General features: G+C 34.0%; 1 protein-coding gene across 5 annotated transcripts in view; it reads left to right on the top strand.

Annotated features, from left to right (window-relative positions):
• The window catches only part of Zir (dedicator of cytokinesis), a 302,289-nt gene that overhangs the window by 130,072 nt on the left and 154,839 nt on the right, over positions 1-17,378 (top strand). For all 5 annotated transcript variants that reach the window (XM_069836641.1, XM_069836643.1, XM_069836642.1 and 2 more), the window contains 3 exons: positions 816-974; positions 1,646-1,902; positions 11,614-11,795. In XM_069836641.1, the coding sequence (XP_069692742.1) occupies positions 816-974; positions 1,646-1,902; positions 11,614-11,795 (598 nt within the window). The remainder of the gene's footprint in view (positions 1-815; positions 975-1,645; positions 1,903-11,613; positions 11,796-17,378) is intronic.

Here is a 17,378-nt window from a genome sequence, read left to right on the forward strand (position 1 = left end):
AAGGACCACCTGCTATGTCGAAATCATGGCCCGAAATTGCCAATATCGCTCAGAATAGAAGACGGTGGTGGAAGTTTATTAAGGCACTTTGCTCCAGTGGGAGATATAGGATAATGATGACCTGCTATGCCTGACACATCTCCAGAATCAGGGCCAAGTGTCTTCTGCACAGGAAGACCAGATACATATGTAGGATATGCCACAAATTTGTTTTGTGGTACATAAAGAAACTGTCATTTCTTGAAAGGAGTGTAATCAGCAGAAATCAGTAGAACTTGAGAATCAAAACATATAGACTGTGAAGAGTCGGGGGATAATTATTTAATTATTCCTAAGCTTCTACTTACAGAAAATTTCTTTAATGCATTCGATTTACCTTCCATAGAAACAGTACAATTTCTAATACTATACTGTGTTTTATGTTTTGTTTTTTTCAGTTGTGTTCCTTCAAATGCTAATTTTGTTTCAATTGTATTTTATATAGTAATTTTGTGCATTCTTTTAAAATGTAGAATCTATAAATAAAATAATGATACATAAAAACAGAATGAATCTATAAATACAATAATAAATAAAGAACTATAAATTCAGTTTATGTTATTCTGTCATTTAAACATACGCAGAGCTATTATGCATAGGACAAAATATGTTGTGATGAGCAAGCGAATAATGTGGGGTTAATTGGAATATGATTCGAAGAATGTTGCTTTATATGTCCTGAACCATAAGTAAATATTTGTAGATATGTTTTTCTACATAATTTATGTAAATTGTATAGTGTAAATGTTTATTTATTATCTCTTCTTTTTTCAAAGTTGACACAAAGTCTCAATTCAAGCCTTGCCTTCTTCTTGTTCGACCTTCTTTCTATCATGGATCGAGGATATGTATTTTCCCTTATAAGGACTTACTGCAAGCAGATGTCGGCAAAAATATCATCACTTCCGGATGCTGTCAGCCTCATCAGCCTAAAGGTTAGAACTTGAAAATATACAGTAAGTGGATTTAAGGAGCAAGGCATGTTGTAGAACATCTCAGTATTACAGGTTCAGTTAAATAAATGTTTGAAAACATTTCATATATCTTACTTTCTCAAGTTCTCAAGTCTCAGAATGTTGATACTTTCAAACTCATCTGCATTTCTATTCACATCTGAAGACAAAAATAGAATAACAGATTTCATTTTAAAAATGTTCAATAATATAAAGCTACCAGTTTTACACGCACGCACGCACGCACGCACGCACGCACACACACACACACACACACACACACACACACACACACACACACTCACAACATTTCAATATGCTGACAATGTGCAAATGTAAACAGTGCCTCAACATGCTATGATGACACTGCAGATCTTGTTAGAAATGGATCATATTCTGAAACAATTTGTTTTATTCATACAAATGTCATAAAGATCAGTAAATGTATTAAATTTTCTTGTTCCTGGTTATATTCAAGAGGTTTGCAATACATGTTTGAAAAATGACAAAATGAAAAGTTATGCTCACTTTATTTAACTTATTGTCATTGCTGCTGGTTGGTAGGTAGAATTGTGTCTGTTGACAAATGTTACATACCTAGTGAATAATTCGAAACAAATAATGACTAACTTAATTTTTTTAATGTGTTTCAGCTGGATTTCCTGCGTATTGTTTGTAGTCACGAGCATTTTGTTGCATTGAATCTTCCATTTGGTACTCCATTTATGCCAAGTTCTGCACCTGCGTCCCCTAATCCTTCTATAGCTTCATCAACAAGCCAGTCTTCCTTCATTTCGACACTTGTTGGTGGGGACAAGATGAACTTCGCTGAATTGTCAACAGAATTTAGACAACAGCACTTCTTAGTTGGATTGGTGCTAAGTGACTTAGCTGCAGTTTTAGATATACAGTGAGTATGTAACATTTGAAATCCTGCAGCATCCTATTTTCTTTTTTGGGCATAAATTTGAATATGTACGTAATTCTCAGCACTACAGTCCTAACAAGCAGATTGCACTATAGTCTGACAAGTGAACTTTCGCATAATTTATGAATTATTTATTCCAGGAGGCTTATTCGTGAATGCATGGAAAAAAAAAAAAAAAAAAAAAAACACACACATAAATCTGCTCATATTTAAACTATGTATTCACAAAATTTTTCGGCTATAATGTGATGTAAACTTTACTGGGTTGTAATGGATCATTTACAGAAAATATTTTAAGAAGTGAGACATAACTTTTAGGTGCATAAATTTTCTTTACTCACTGTTATATCCTGTGTGAAAAAAAAATACTTTAAAATTTGTATATGTGAGTATGAGTGCACTCATAACAAGCTGGATAGTTGTTAATAAGTTAATCTTTAAAATAGATTATTGCAGAAGTATGTCTGTGATTAGATTAGTTATATTAAAAAAATTCATTTGATTATCAAGAAACACACTAAATAAAATGAATAATTTCTGTAAAAATGCTTTACATTTTTACATCAATATTATAATAATAGTCCACTTTTAACCTGCTACAAAAAATTATAGTTTTTTAAGGTAATTGTGTTTGTGATGTGTGTACTATATGCAAATTTATTTTTATTTTATTAATTTTTTTTTTACATTGGATTTAACCATGATTGAAGAGAAAATTATATACTTAAAACTTATTTCTTGGACCTTAAAATGTTCCTCAGTGATCCATTAAGAAGACGTAAAAATTACATTAAACTATGGCTGCAACATTTTGTGCATCTGCAGCCAAAATATTAATAAATTCATAATTATTTTTTACATGCATTCACTTAACGTAAATGGGAGGATAATATTAAAATGGATTTGAAGGAGGTCGGATATGATGAAAGAGACTGGATTAATCTTGCACAGGATAGGGACCGATGGTGAGTTTATTTGAGGGCGGCAATGAACCTCCGAGTTCCTTAAAAGCTGCAAGTATGTATCACTTATGTACAAGTCCTCTTAAGGAAATGCTCAAAATGTCCTCTATTACATTATATACACATATTGCAGCTATGTATGAAACTCGGGGACACTTGCTGGAGTTCTTTCGTACATAATATTGCATATTAGCCATGTTTCATTCTTGAGAGCCTCCGAAGTACTTCAGTTGTTTTTGTAGACCTTTTGCTTGAGCGTACCCCATAGGTAAAAGTCACACACTGACAAATCTGAAGACTGGGTAGAATATAGTTCAGTATGTATAGAATATATACTGCAGGACTTCCATTGAATATGCCAATGTATGTGCTGTTGCGCCATCTTGATGAAAATGTGTAAGTCTATTCTCACTTCATGTGAAGTTGTGAAAATGGTCTCTAAATGATCATATAATGCTCCATATTAGTTGTTTGATAAAAAAAATATAGGTCCAAATATTCTTTATACACTAACCTCATATAATACGCCCACTTTTTGATCATGTAGTGACTTCATGAGAACAATGTGGATTTTCTGTATCCCAGGACTGAGTATTTTGCGTGAAATTAAGTTTTGTCAGTGAAAAGAGAGGAATTGGATGAACTATTCCATTGTGGATTGATTCTGACTTCCAATGAGAAAATTGTGTGCACTCAACTGGATCACCTGGATTCAATTTATGAATCACTGACACTTTATGGAGATGAAACTTAAGAAATAACAAACCCCTTTTCACGGAATGTTACGATATGTTCAATTATTATACTAGACAATGGATACTTTTCCTTGGGCTCAACTCCATCCCCACATGCTTAACTTCAAGTGTTTGTTTTGTTAGAGCATACCTTGAACAATGTTTCTTCCTATTGAGAATGAAACCTGTTTCTTTCCACTTATTAAATAATTTAACAACACACTGGTTCGATGGTTATGTAGCCTCTGGAAAATACATATCATGTAACTTCTTCAGTAGATATGTTTCAACAAGGAAAATGCGTTGACGTACTGTATATCTAACCATGGTTAAAGATATGTACCGTACTTCAGAACACAGTTCAGACTACTAACTGAGATTGACAATGCAAATTGGCAGCAGAATTTTGTCACGATTTTGGTGCAACAACCAATAATGTGAACTTATGCATTGTGTTCTTTGTTGGGCTAAAAACAAAGAAGAGGCCAGGAAAACTCATTGCTCTACATGTCACAGAGCAACCTCGTGGTTCAAAAGGAATTCCGGTAACTTAGGTTTCACCCACTCTGTATTTGGTTGTTTGTTTTGTCATTTCTGGAATTTTAAGATAGAGATACATTGTTAACAAAAGTTCCTTCTTTTTATTAAGACAATAAATTTTCTCCTTATATTTACAGTACATGTGGATATGAATTTTTAAAGTAATTTTTTTATTTGATGATTTTCTGAAAACTTTTCTTTCAGTCACTTTGTTAGCTCTTATTGTTGTTCAGTCAACTGTCAAGAAGACATGTCTGAACCTCACAAGTGATATCAATAAGGCATCGCTTGTGGGGCAACTAAGCCAGGGGATAATGGGGTAGGATGACCAGATCCTTTCCCCCTCCATTGCATACATCACTGACTAGCTACATATTAAACTAATCAGACTTCAGATGTATACAAGCAATTGTTCTTCCTTTGACACATATCATCAAGTGAGATGTACTGTCTGATAATAGATAGGTATTTACTGTACGTGTCAGCCAGAATCTCAATCAGAGGCAATATTAGCTCATGAAAGCATAATCTTCATATTTTAAAGACTCATACTGTCCTGCTTTGTTTCGTGTGTTTTAAATTTCGTTAGTACTCAGTTTGCCAGGTGGTTTTTTCACAAATTCTTATATTAAGGATTTTTTTTTTTTTTTTTTGAGATTGAACAGTTTATTTTGGTGATGATAGTGATATTGTAATTGTCGCCTTTTTTACTTCTTCACTCTTTGTGGTCGTGTTGTTTTTTTTCTAACAGTTTTGTGTTATTAGAATGATTATCATTTTTTCGTTTTCAATTTGTGTAATAATATTTTATGTTTCTCTGTTTTCCATTTTTCTTACTTTTCTTATATATAGTAGCTTAGAAAGATCTTTTATCTACTTGGAATACCTTAGGAGAATGACTCTCCAAAACTTCTCAGTGTTGATGCCAACAAGGTCATGCCACTATTTTATTCTGCCTAATTCTAAGTATAAAATGTAGGTAGGATTTTTCATGCTGCTGACTGTGGAGTGTGGCACATTTACTAAGTTTCCTTCGAATTACATGCGGCCATTTTTAAAACCTTCACACTATTCTCTTTGCAGCTAGAGTTGGAAGTAGACATAAACAAAACCAAAATGTATTACTCCGTGTTTGCACGTGCTACTCAGACAACATTTCAACACTAGTGGGAAACATATCCAGTAAACTAGGAAAACAACCCATAATATGCTCTCAAAGGATTAATAACAAAGTTTATATGATTTTAATAAAATAAATGCGTAATTAATATAATTAGATTCTACCTATGTCACTGTGTTATCTGTGCTGTAAGAAACAGGAGAGCCCTTGAATTTGGGAGTTTCATGCTTACAATGCATGTGTGTTGCTATAAATTTATCATGCAGTATCTAAAGTTAATAATATAAACATGTTGTTTAAATAATAAAGTTTTCTTATATACACGTTCAATTTAACCTGTGTTCCGTATTATACATGTTTATTATACATATCATTATTTTAGAAGGAACTTTTCTTAATGTGAGGAAGAAGGTGACAGTCATGGGCTTGGAAGCATTGTGCATCTAACAGCCAATCAGGAACCATTATGCCACGTGCATTTATTTACATCTACTTCTACATTTAGCTGGAAAGAGAATAGTTGATATTAATAGCAATTCTAAAATATTATTGTTGAAACTTGAAACTATTATGTAATCATTGCTACATCATCCACTCTTAGCACCAAAGTGTATTATATAAGAATTTCACTTAAATTCAGCTGAAAAAATATTAAAATATTCAAAAGATAAGATATAAAGCACCATGATTCTGTTCTGTAGAATTGAGAGAATGATGGGGTTTGCCATAGTAACGTAAACAAAACTCAGTAATTAAACTGGCAAGTAAAAAAGGAGTTACCATAATCATTCTTCTAACATCACTGTCCAAGTTCTTACCTCACTTTTTCTTCTTTATATTGATTTTTTTTTCTCGCGTTAATTTAAGTTCTGTATTAAAGAGTCTTCAAATAAGAGTGTCATACCTTTAAAATTAAACAAATTGTGTAAACGAAAGAGGTTTATTTATTTAATTATTAAATTAAGCGTCATCTTAAATCGCAAAGTGATTTACGCATATCATATATATTACTTAGTGTACCGAAGTACATATGATGTTTCCATGCGCTTATTCCGTTGGATCCCGGCCAATCAGTCACTCATAATGAGTGCACCTCCGCACATATGTGGACATTGATATCTATGACGTAGTGCAGAGGGCAGGCCACTAGAGGGAACCCAAGAGGTGGAACTTAAACTGAGATGATTCGATCCGGCACCGGGATGGGAATCCAGTGTGGCTTAGTGGATAAAGAGTCAGTATGTAGAGCTGAAAACCCGGGTTCAAATCCCAGTGCCGGAGAGAATTTTTCTCCATTCCACTACTCTTTCATCATACGATGGCGGAGAATATCTGCATGGAAACATTATATGTACTTCGGTACATTAAATAATATATACTCTGTCCCTTTGTCAATTGTACAAATCTAGTTTGTGAGAACTATCTAAATAAATGGTTTCTGTATGAGGAATTAGAAACTTATCACACTGTAAGCTATTGCAAGTTGAGACACTGACCTACAAAGAGAAGAAGTATATACTGTCTATCAGGAAAGTGCTAACCCTAACCATCTCTTCTTTCATACAACACATTTTCATTAGTATTTTCTGCAAAGACGATTTCTGTCTTTGTTTTTGTCCTCTGCTGTAGAGTGTTGTCTGACATAATTCCACCATAGGAAATATAGAATCCTTCCTCGCTTTTCCAACATGCCTCATATGTATTTCCTTGAGCTAGCCTGAAATCTGAAAATTATTTCCCTCATGCTGCACGATATGTTGGAGGCCTCCATTTCGTTTTATTTCCACTCACCACTTCTCTACACTATCTACCTTATGTTTGTTTTCACTGGACACTAGTCACACAAAAACAACGTTGTCTTAACAGTATAACTTAGTAAAAAATGAGAACACAGACCAGCTTGCACATGGCTTCCTAACGTTCTTTGCTGTCACTGTTGGTCATAGAGGACTGATTTACACCTGGCGGTGTTTGCAAGTACTGAATAGGTGCTATTTTGTACTCTTTGATAAGTAGTTATCAGAAGGCAGAAAATTTTGAAATTGGTATCTTACTTAATTAACCTAAAAACTGAACATTTACAGTAGGCCTACATGGAATAAAAAGAGGAAAAAACTGAATTGTTCTGGGTAAAACGGTATTTTGGCAAACCTACTTTCGATGCTCGTCTGCCTTACCCTGTGACGAGATTTCCACCGCAAAAACCACCCATCAGATGCATTAAAGTCATTGTTTCTATTTAAGTCATTATGAAATGTTATAGCTTCAGCTCTAACAGCTAACAGATGGTCCTGATAATGACACACCTTCACTTCTCTTCATTAAAAATCACCTGTACCAACACTCAATTATTGAAATAACTTAACAGTACATCAGTGTCGCTATCTGTACCTAATTTGAACTTTCTTCTTAACTGTGTCTGAGTTTATCATCTTATTTCATACACCCTGGGATGCGACAGACTTGCTTTTAGTTCTCCATTTTTTATGTGATGTATTGTTTTAGATTATCATTCACAAAATACACTTTTTTTTTCTTTGGTATCATGTAGTACACTCAGACTATAAGATAAATTTTCATAGATTTTGTAGTGTTACGGTTTTCATTACTGTATTCAAGAATTCTAAGAAGGGGGGTGGGCTGTAAATTGCTTAGACAATATCACATTGTTTATTTCTCGTTACTCCTAGTAAATCCCAGGAATGCAGTTTTACAACCCCGTAACTCTGGTGGTTGAGGACGTGAGCCTAGATAAACTGTAATACAAAAATACAAGAATTTTATAATGATGATATTTTTGGACGCAACATCATTGTGACTGCACTATATCCTCATCCACAGTATTATATCGGATTTCTACTCTACTTGACTTAGCTCTTCATCCTAATTTCAGAGCTTCTAGCCTTCTTGTATTTATGTGAAATAGAAAGTATAGCACCACATATTTTCTCTATTTCCTACTTTCGTCCAAACTCTTTTCATTGTCTTAGACTCTTGAATTTGATGTGTTAGTGCATCTTAAAGAGGTCCATGTTGAATTTTCTTGGTGTGATTATCATCAGGATATTCTGTTCCTGTGCTGTTTAGTGTTCTGATTGTGTAGTGATAATAGTAACCTGCTGCCTAAGAGCGTATAGGGATAACAGGAAGATTTTAAGGTCATGCACTAGGGATAATAATATCAAGGGAAATAACGAATTAGAGTGCAACTGAGTATACAAAGCAAGATGATACTCGACACATAAAGTGAAGTAAAGGGAACAGAAGAGGACAGAAGAATGACGACGACGACTTGGAATTTGGGTATAAGAATATTTGCTGTCAGAAAATGATGTCATTCTTGTTATCTCAGCTGATTGAATAGTGTCAGTGGGATGATGACAGGCAACATCAAAATTCCATAATTTAAACATTGATTATATTTCAGAAGATGAAGTAAACTTAACAATAAAGAGAAAATAAAAAAAATACGCGATCTAGCAGTCCCAATGGGATACCAAGGGCATGCTGATATATTATCAAACCAATTAACATATATTTAATTTTTCTTTAAAGACATGTTATTTTCCAGAAATATGGATAAATGGAAATTATCAAAGTGCCTTTTATTTGCTGACGATTTAAAACTATTCAAAATTATATCCGATCCAATAGATAAAGTGAATTTGTAAACAGATTAATAATGTTGCATGTTGGTGTAAAAAGAATTGTCTGTTGCTTAACCCAAATAAATGTAAATACATGAGCTTTTCACGGAAAAGAAGTGAAGAAACTATTGATTATTTTATAAATGGCATACATTTAGAATCAGTATCAATCATTAAGGATTTAGGCATAATACTTGACAAAACTTTAACTTTTAATTCTGCTTATAAAGCACTTGGATTTGCTGTAAGAAATTCAAAACTGTTTAATAATCCTACAGTCCTCACTCTACTATACAACAGTTTAGTTAGAAGTAAATTAGAATATGCCTCAGTCGTATGGGACCCAATGCATAAAGATCAATAACATGTTGTTGTGGAAATTATTCAGAATAAATTTTTAAGATTTATGTATTTTAAATCATTTAAAACTCTTGCCCTATTTGGACATCATCATTGCAGCCAAGATCAGTGTATAATATGAAATCCTTCCAACATAGGAGATCAGTATGCACAATTTTATTTCTAAGGAGAATACTCACAAACAAAATCGATTCTTCAGATATATTGAAATTAATTCCTTTTTGTGCTCCATTTGTTAAGTTACGTAAAAGAGTACTTTCCCATATTCCTAGATCAAAGATCAAACACAATCATAAAAATTCACCCCTAATCAGGATGTTGTCCCTTTATAATAAGTTAAATAATTACAATGATATTAATTTAGTTTCAGGAACAGATGAATATATTTAAGAAACACATTTATGCAAATTTGGTTAATTAAGACGCTACTTCGCTCTCTTTCTTTCTCTCTCTCATTATATTCAGTTTACTTGTTGTATACGTTGTAATACTCTGGAGCAAATATAAATTCATTTTACATTATTAACTATTTATTTTTTGTAAGATAAAAATGTTAAGAAGGTGCTTTTATGGGCAGTAATGCCTGTGTAATAAATAAATAAATAAACAAATAACTAAGTAAGTAAATAAATAAATAAATAGTTGTCATTGGCTAAATCTGTGTCTGGTAATTTTACAGTATCTATCTAAATTATGCCAACAGAATTTGGTTTGCTATCGCCAGTAGTGCAACACTACACCATACTCCACGTTACAAATCAGCTCTTCTTTTCCCCATCATAATACACATACTCAGGAATATTGTGAGGAATGTTCAGTGCAGTATAACTTAACGTTGTTAGGAGAAATGTACAAATTGCACTATGCTAGTGGGAACATTAGGTACAAATTTCACTGTATTGAGGTATCATTGACAGAATATTGCATGCAATTCTTGTGTGTAGTTCACATAGTCTGACTCGATTTTTGCTATGTAAGACTGGTGTATAATTTGTATGTTTAATTCTTCAGGTTACTTAATTCACTTGCTGATATTACTTGATTTTGTGGTTAGAAGTGATTGTTTTACAGCCTTTGGATGGATGAAGGTGCTGCTGTTATTTATCACTGTTGTTCCAGGTGTCGCATTGCATTTTATCACTGTCAGTTCCAGCATGAAATATGCCCGAAAGGCATTAGTAATTTTTCTTGTTTTTCCATTTATGATTGTCATCTGACAACTTTGCAGAGTTAAGCGAACCTGCCAGAAGCTTAAGCTGTAGCCATGAAGGCATCCAAAACTTTTGCATAACAAACCATTGAAGTTGTTTTTTTCTTCTTATTTATAGCTATAATGGTGGTGGTAGTCATAGTAGTACACAGTGTCTCAGTCTAATGTGGGTGCATACAGGGTTCCTTGGTACAGATCCAGAAACAAAATTTGGGCCACCTGAATTTTCCAAGTTTCAGTTATAACATACTGCGTATGCACAGTAAACACTGGTTCCTAGCATGTGAAGGTCAAACTACATATGTTTAAAGAGTGTGTAATATGACTTACTTCAGGCCTTCTTTAGAACATATACAATTCTTACATATGTACAATATACAGATTTCACTCGTGATGATTGAAGATTATTTGTAGAAAGATTTCCTTTTTTTAGAGATTCCAGCTCCAGAAACAATCCATGAATTAGTGCGTAACTAAAGTATTGCAGTTAAGAACAGCAGAAAGAAAAGAAATGATATTGATAGAAGAAATGTAGAATGACTTTGTCTATCACTTGGAAAATTAGGCAGTTTCCCCAACAAGTGAGAATTTCTTGTTCTTCTGCTACACAGTTGTTGAAATTTAGGTAATTCTGTAAAAGAGCGGACACTGTGTGAAATGGTTGCAGATAACAAAATAGACTCATATCTCATTTTTTCTCTAATGAGGCGTGATTCCATAATTCACAAACTCCTCCACTCAAAGACTATACATTGTTCAAGTTGTTTCTCTATGTGACAAGAGAAGGAAACAAGTACTGTATGTAAAGTGCTCGAGAGGAAAGTCATTAATTTTAATCTATCATCCAAACTGACCTCTACCAGTAGTTATTTTTATGTTTATACAGTACAAACGCACGCATCTTATAAGATGTCTGTCAGAAGATTCCTGTATTTTTCGACGGACATTTGCGTGATAGGGAACATGTCAATCAGGTGCCAAAAGTGTAGGTAGGTTCAGCGTCTTCTTGGTTAAATTGGATGAGCAGTGCCACATGGCTAACTGCGTATGGCAGACCACATCAGACTGACACACTCATTAGTGTTGCTGCTAGTGGTAATGATAGTACTTTTCTTTGTAGGAACCCCAGTCTTCATAACAAAGTCGTAAATCTAGTCAGAAATTTGATGATGTGCCATGACTGTGACCCACGTTATGCTGAACCTGAATGTAAAGCTCGTGTAGCCACATTGTACCTGCCCCTTCTAGGTATCATCATGGATGCACTTCCACAGTTACATGCCTACCAGGTGGAGACCAGAGGTAAGGAACACCCATACCACTACAGAATATTATTAGTTTTATCTTTCTTTGCTAATAGAGTGTGATTTTTTTAATATTAATATTGTAATTAGAGCTTTGCATTCCGATATAAACAACTAACCGAGAGTTATGATATACAGGTGGGCAGTTGGTTAGTTGCTTCCTACTATATGTGTTACATGTATGACGCAACAATGAGAAGGCTGCAACATCTGAAAGCTCCTGCTGCATACTTATTATATTATTGCCACTCATTGCTGCGAGAGACTGGGAAAATACAAATATAATATCCTCTTCTCAAAGAATTCACCATATTGAACACTGTATCACAAATTCGTGATACATAATATAATATTTTAATTGATGTAACAGAATTTTATTCTGCTTTCACACTTAGATAAGTGATTGACTGAAAATTGTACAAAACTATTTTATATTACAATTTGAACTTATCTGAATTTTCAACATGACATTTAAATTTCTTTGCCTAGCCTACCATAAAGAGTCTATGGGATTTTAATATAGGTAGTGTCTCATTTTCAAACCTTGGACAATGGACTCAATTGAAGATTATTTGGCTTTGTAATTGCCTCTATTACGTGTTACAAGGCCTTGATAAGGAAGAAAATGAGAATGTGGGTGCAGCAATATCTCAGTAAAAGACACAATGCACAAGACATTCTAAACGAACTTAAAGTTGAAGATCAATTTGAATTCAAAACTTTCTGAGAATGTCAGAACACGATTTTTTAATGTAGTGCTGCAAAAAGTACTTCCTGTTATATCAAAGAAAGATACACAATTAAGGACAGCCATTGCACCTCATTTGTGCCTTGGAATAACTCTGCATTTCTTGGTTTCTGTAATTAACTACAAAATACTGTAGTTCTAGATTCTGTGTGGCTTAATATGATTAAACTTATTACTTGTGAAGGAAGATTAGCCCTTGTTTTATTTGGATTATTCCCTCCCCTCATGAAACTCATCGCCCTTCGACATGTATACATCATCCACGTTGCTCCCAGACTTCTTGCACTTTCTAAATTTTTGTAGCTCCCAGCTGTACTGTGAATGCAGGGATGAAATTTTTTTTTCAATAGAGAGTATTCGCACTCTCACCCTACGTTAAATGTTAATGCTGTGTTGATGTAATTGATGAAAGAGCCAGTCAGAGCCATTCACTTCAAGATATTTCAATAGAGGAACCCATTATCAAAGCGGATAACATGGACATGAATGAAGTTTGCTATAGGCCTAATTCGGTATTGAAATATGGTATCTCGTTTGAAATTTACCACTGTGGATGATATTAATCTACTTATTAAATGAATAAGTTATCCAGGCCAAAATAGAAGAATGCTCAGGAAAGAATGTTTTGTTGAGATTCCAACGACAAAAGATTGAGTCGTGAGTACTCTGGCAAGCAAACACACTCCTTTGTTTAACTCACTGTAACTCGGAAATGAGTAAAAATTTTGTTTAGTGACCACTTTTAAAAGTAATTTCCATTCTTTTACAACATTTCTCTCGCTTTGCCCCTGCCTAACATTAAAACAAAAAGGTTTATTGCTAATCAACTTTTGAAGATGTGAATGTCTATTTTCAGCAGATCACATCGAATTTAATATTTTTCCGTACTTTTCTAAAAATTTTTATTCGAATTTTTTTCTATGCTTTCCTCAGACATTGAGCTATCAATTAAAAACAATTACAGCACGATTGATTAACTATCATAGGAGCTACGACATAATAAATGTTAAATGTGGGAGAAATATCGTATGATTCTTTCCGAAGTTTTACGAATGTTAACATACATCACCAAATACGTCATTACTAACCTCAACATAGCATTAAAGTTTAGCATATGACGAGGGTGCCCCTACGACTTTTATCTCTGGGATACATTAAAATATGCTGTATACAAGACAAACCCATGCACCCTGGAAGAACTGAAACGTAATATCTGTCACGAAATTAACAGCATTAATTGACCAGACTGCAGCGAGTTATGGGACATTTCATGAAGAGGTGCTAAAAATGTGTGGACAACGAAGGCGGCGAGTTTCAGAACCTCCATCAATAAAGTTAGTAAGTAAGATAATTTTTAAGATAGTTGTATGGTTGTATCACCGCGACTCTACACTGTCCGTTCCCTGCACACAGTGTAAACCTCAGATCTCATCTGGGTCATGTTTAGATCCATAATATACTGTCTTAAGTAATAACATTATTTATTTATTTATTTACTTATTTATTTCTTTACTTATTTATTTATTTACTTACTTATGTATTTACTTATGTCTATAACAGGACAAAGCCCCAATTACAATAGACAGTACAAATACTTGCTTAAAACATAAAATTGGAGATTACATAAAAAAAAAGAGATGCAGATGCAAGGTACTGTACAAGCGTAAATACAAATGAAAAATGATAAAAAAAACAGAAAAACCCATACTGCGTAAATAAAAGACACATATAGATATAAATGAAAAATACAAAATAAGAAAGAATGAAAAATAGATAAATATAGATATCATAAACAAAAGATGTAAAATGTAGCTATAAATGGCGAATTACAGAGTAACAAATAGGTAGCAATACTATTTAAAATCAATTACTTTCAGTATATTAATAAGAAAATGTTTATATTTCATGTAAGAAATGCTGAAATCTAGATCCCGTGTTTTACATACCATTTTATTGAATTTTGAACACATTTTTTACACTGGTGAATTTTTATGTGCTGAAGTGTTTGGATTTTTGTAATATAATAATTGACGATTTCTTAAATGTGATATTCTAACATTAAGCTGGATTTGTGATAATATTTCGCTATTATCCAATAGGCCATTGAATATTTTAAACAATAAAAGTTGCTCAGCAAGTAATCTACGACTGGCAAGAGACAGTAAGTTAAATTCAGCAAGTAGATTGTTGTACGAAATTTTGTTCTGGAAGGCCGAATAATGATATTTTTTTAAAATAAAGGTATCTTGTGAATCGTTTTTGAATTTTTTCACTTTGATTACTATATAATTTACAAGTGGGAGACCAAATTACTGAAGCATATTCCAGTTTAGCGCGAACATGACAAGTAAAAAGGAGTGTCAATGTAGAAGTGTTTTGTAAATTTTTTGAATTTCTAATAGTAAATCCCAGACTTTTTAAAGCATTATTTGTCATATTAAATATGTGATTATGAAAAGTGAAATTATGAATAATAGTTACACTGAGATATTTTACACAATATAACGTAATATTCATTTAGCGCCATCTTTATTGTATGGGCCACAACAAGAAATTAATAATTAACATTTCCATAGCAACCAGTATACAATATTCGATTTGTAATTTAATACAAGGTTAGCCATGACATTCATAACATATACACAGGGTGTAAAGGGTATAAGTGCCATTATTTTAACTGATGATTATTCATGTTATAAGGAAGAAAATATGTCCCTACAATTTTTTTCTAATTTCAATATTTAACTAATTATTAAAGTTTACAATATTAGATGTTTGACAACATTGCTGGATGGGGAGGAGGGAGTTTACAAATACACAGAACACCTCAAGTGGGTACAGACATACCGGTGCAACACAGATGCTCTGATCTAATGCAGGAGCAGACCAGGACAACTGTTGTTTACATAAAACGAGCAACAAATACAAATTTTCAATCTCATTAATAGAACTTTACGGTAAATTTCCATTTTATTTAAAAATATTGCTCCATTTTTTTTATTGTATACTTAGCAGCAAAAAGAATGGGCCGGCCGACAATTTCTAAGTTCCAGAGACATAACATTGCACATGCTCGTCTCGTCAAAGCCATAGTTCACCAGGTAACACATAATTAAACCATTTAAATTTGCTGTATTTTGTTTAAGATTCTGAAATATGTAATAAAATCGAATGGCGGGTTGATTCTAGATACATCAGGGCACTTGAAGAGTGAAATAATAATAAAATTGATAAATACAAAATCAACCAGAGCAAATATGAACAGGAAAACCACATATTATGCCAAACCGATATTAACAGTCACAATAGCATAAGTCATTACGGCATTGGTTTATTGAACAAGTTGGTAGTAGTAGCTCAAGGTTCGAATCTCCCCCAATCTTCTTTTTTTTATTACAAATTTGCCATCATATGTGTCTTGCAAAGCTATAATTATGTGGCGATATCTCTTAGAATATGCCCAAACTCTAATAAATAATAAACCTCCCTCTCTCTTTCAAGCAATACTGCTATCTGTTAATACAACATTCTGTCTCATCATTATGCTTGAAGATGGCACAGAAACAATAACTCATTGCCCTGGTTCGCATAGGTTATTCTGCATATACTACTCTCCAACAGGACTTCGATTGGAGAAATGTCATTTTCTCTGACCAGGTAATTGTCTCCAGTAGCATTCTGCTTATGCTACTATCCGACAGGACTTCGATTGGAGAAATGTCATTTTCTCCGACCAGATAATTGTCTCCAGTAGCATTCTGCATATGCTACTCTCCGACAGGACTTCGATTGGAGAAATGTCATTTTCTCTGACGAGGTAATTGTCTCCAATAGCAACGATAGTACTGCCCTAGTTTATTGTATGAATGGCCACCGATATGATTAATACTTCGTGAGACGAATTAACAAGTCGTGACGGTCACGTGTTGGGGGTGGATGTCATACGATGGGGCAAGACTTCTGGAACGCTTCCACGGTCTGTTTACGGCAGAAGTCTATGAACACATTTTGGCAAATGTAGGGGAGAGTCGGGTAGTATCGGACAGCGGGGAATATCGGACAGTGAGTTTCTTTCATCTACCACACGATGATAGTACCTGATTGAAATGGTTACGTTTCTGTGATGTCGCATAGAGAAACGTAACCATGTCATTTAGGTACTACCATATGGTGGTACATGAAAGAAACGCACTGTCCGATACTACCCGATGTCCGATACTACCCGACTCTCCCCTAATGATCCCTTCCGCCCGAAAACAATATCCAGAAGAAACACTTTTCTTCCAGCAGGATAATCATCCGATACACACTGCCAACCGGATTCAAAGATGGTTTATGAGGAGGCGTGATGTCGGCCCAGTCGACTGGCCTCCAAATTCACCAGATATGAATCCGATTCAAAATTTGTGGGCTGCAGTCAAAGGATCCTACGCTCTAATTGGGCAGAACAACCACCCATTCGGACACCTGAGGAATTGTGGGACAGAGTTCTAGATGCGTGGGAGGAGATGGCCAAGAATTTAGAACTGTTCCATAATCTTGTGGACTCTATGCCGCGCAGAATGAGGGCAATTGTTGACGCAGGTGGTTTGTGAACGAGATACTACTCCCCACCACAGGCCTTGTTTTGTTAATATATTAAAAAATTGTTTGTTTTTGTTAATTTAATTATTTATTTGTGTTTGATATGCGTCCTGTTTTTTAGGATGTGAAACAAGTATTTTTGTTTATACAGGCCAGGTCCCACCTATTAATAGCCCACAGGTGACGGGCAATAATATTTTTACAAGGCAGGCATAACGAAGTTCGTTAACAAATGCCATTTCACATTTA

This window comes from Periplaneta americana, chromosome 10, assembly GCF_040183065.1.
Source record: "Periplaneta americana isolate PAMFEO1 chromosome 10, P.americana_PAMFEO1_priV1, whole genome shotgun sequence".
Taxonomy (NCBI): Eukaryota; Metazoa; Arthropoda; class Insecta; order Blattodea; family Blattidae; genus Periplaneta; species Periplaneta americana.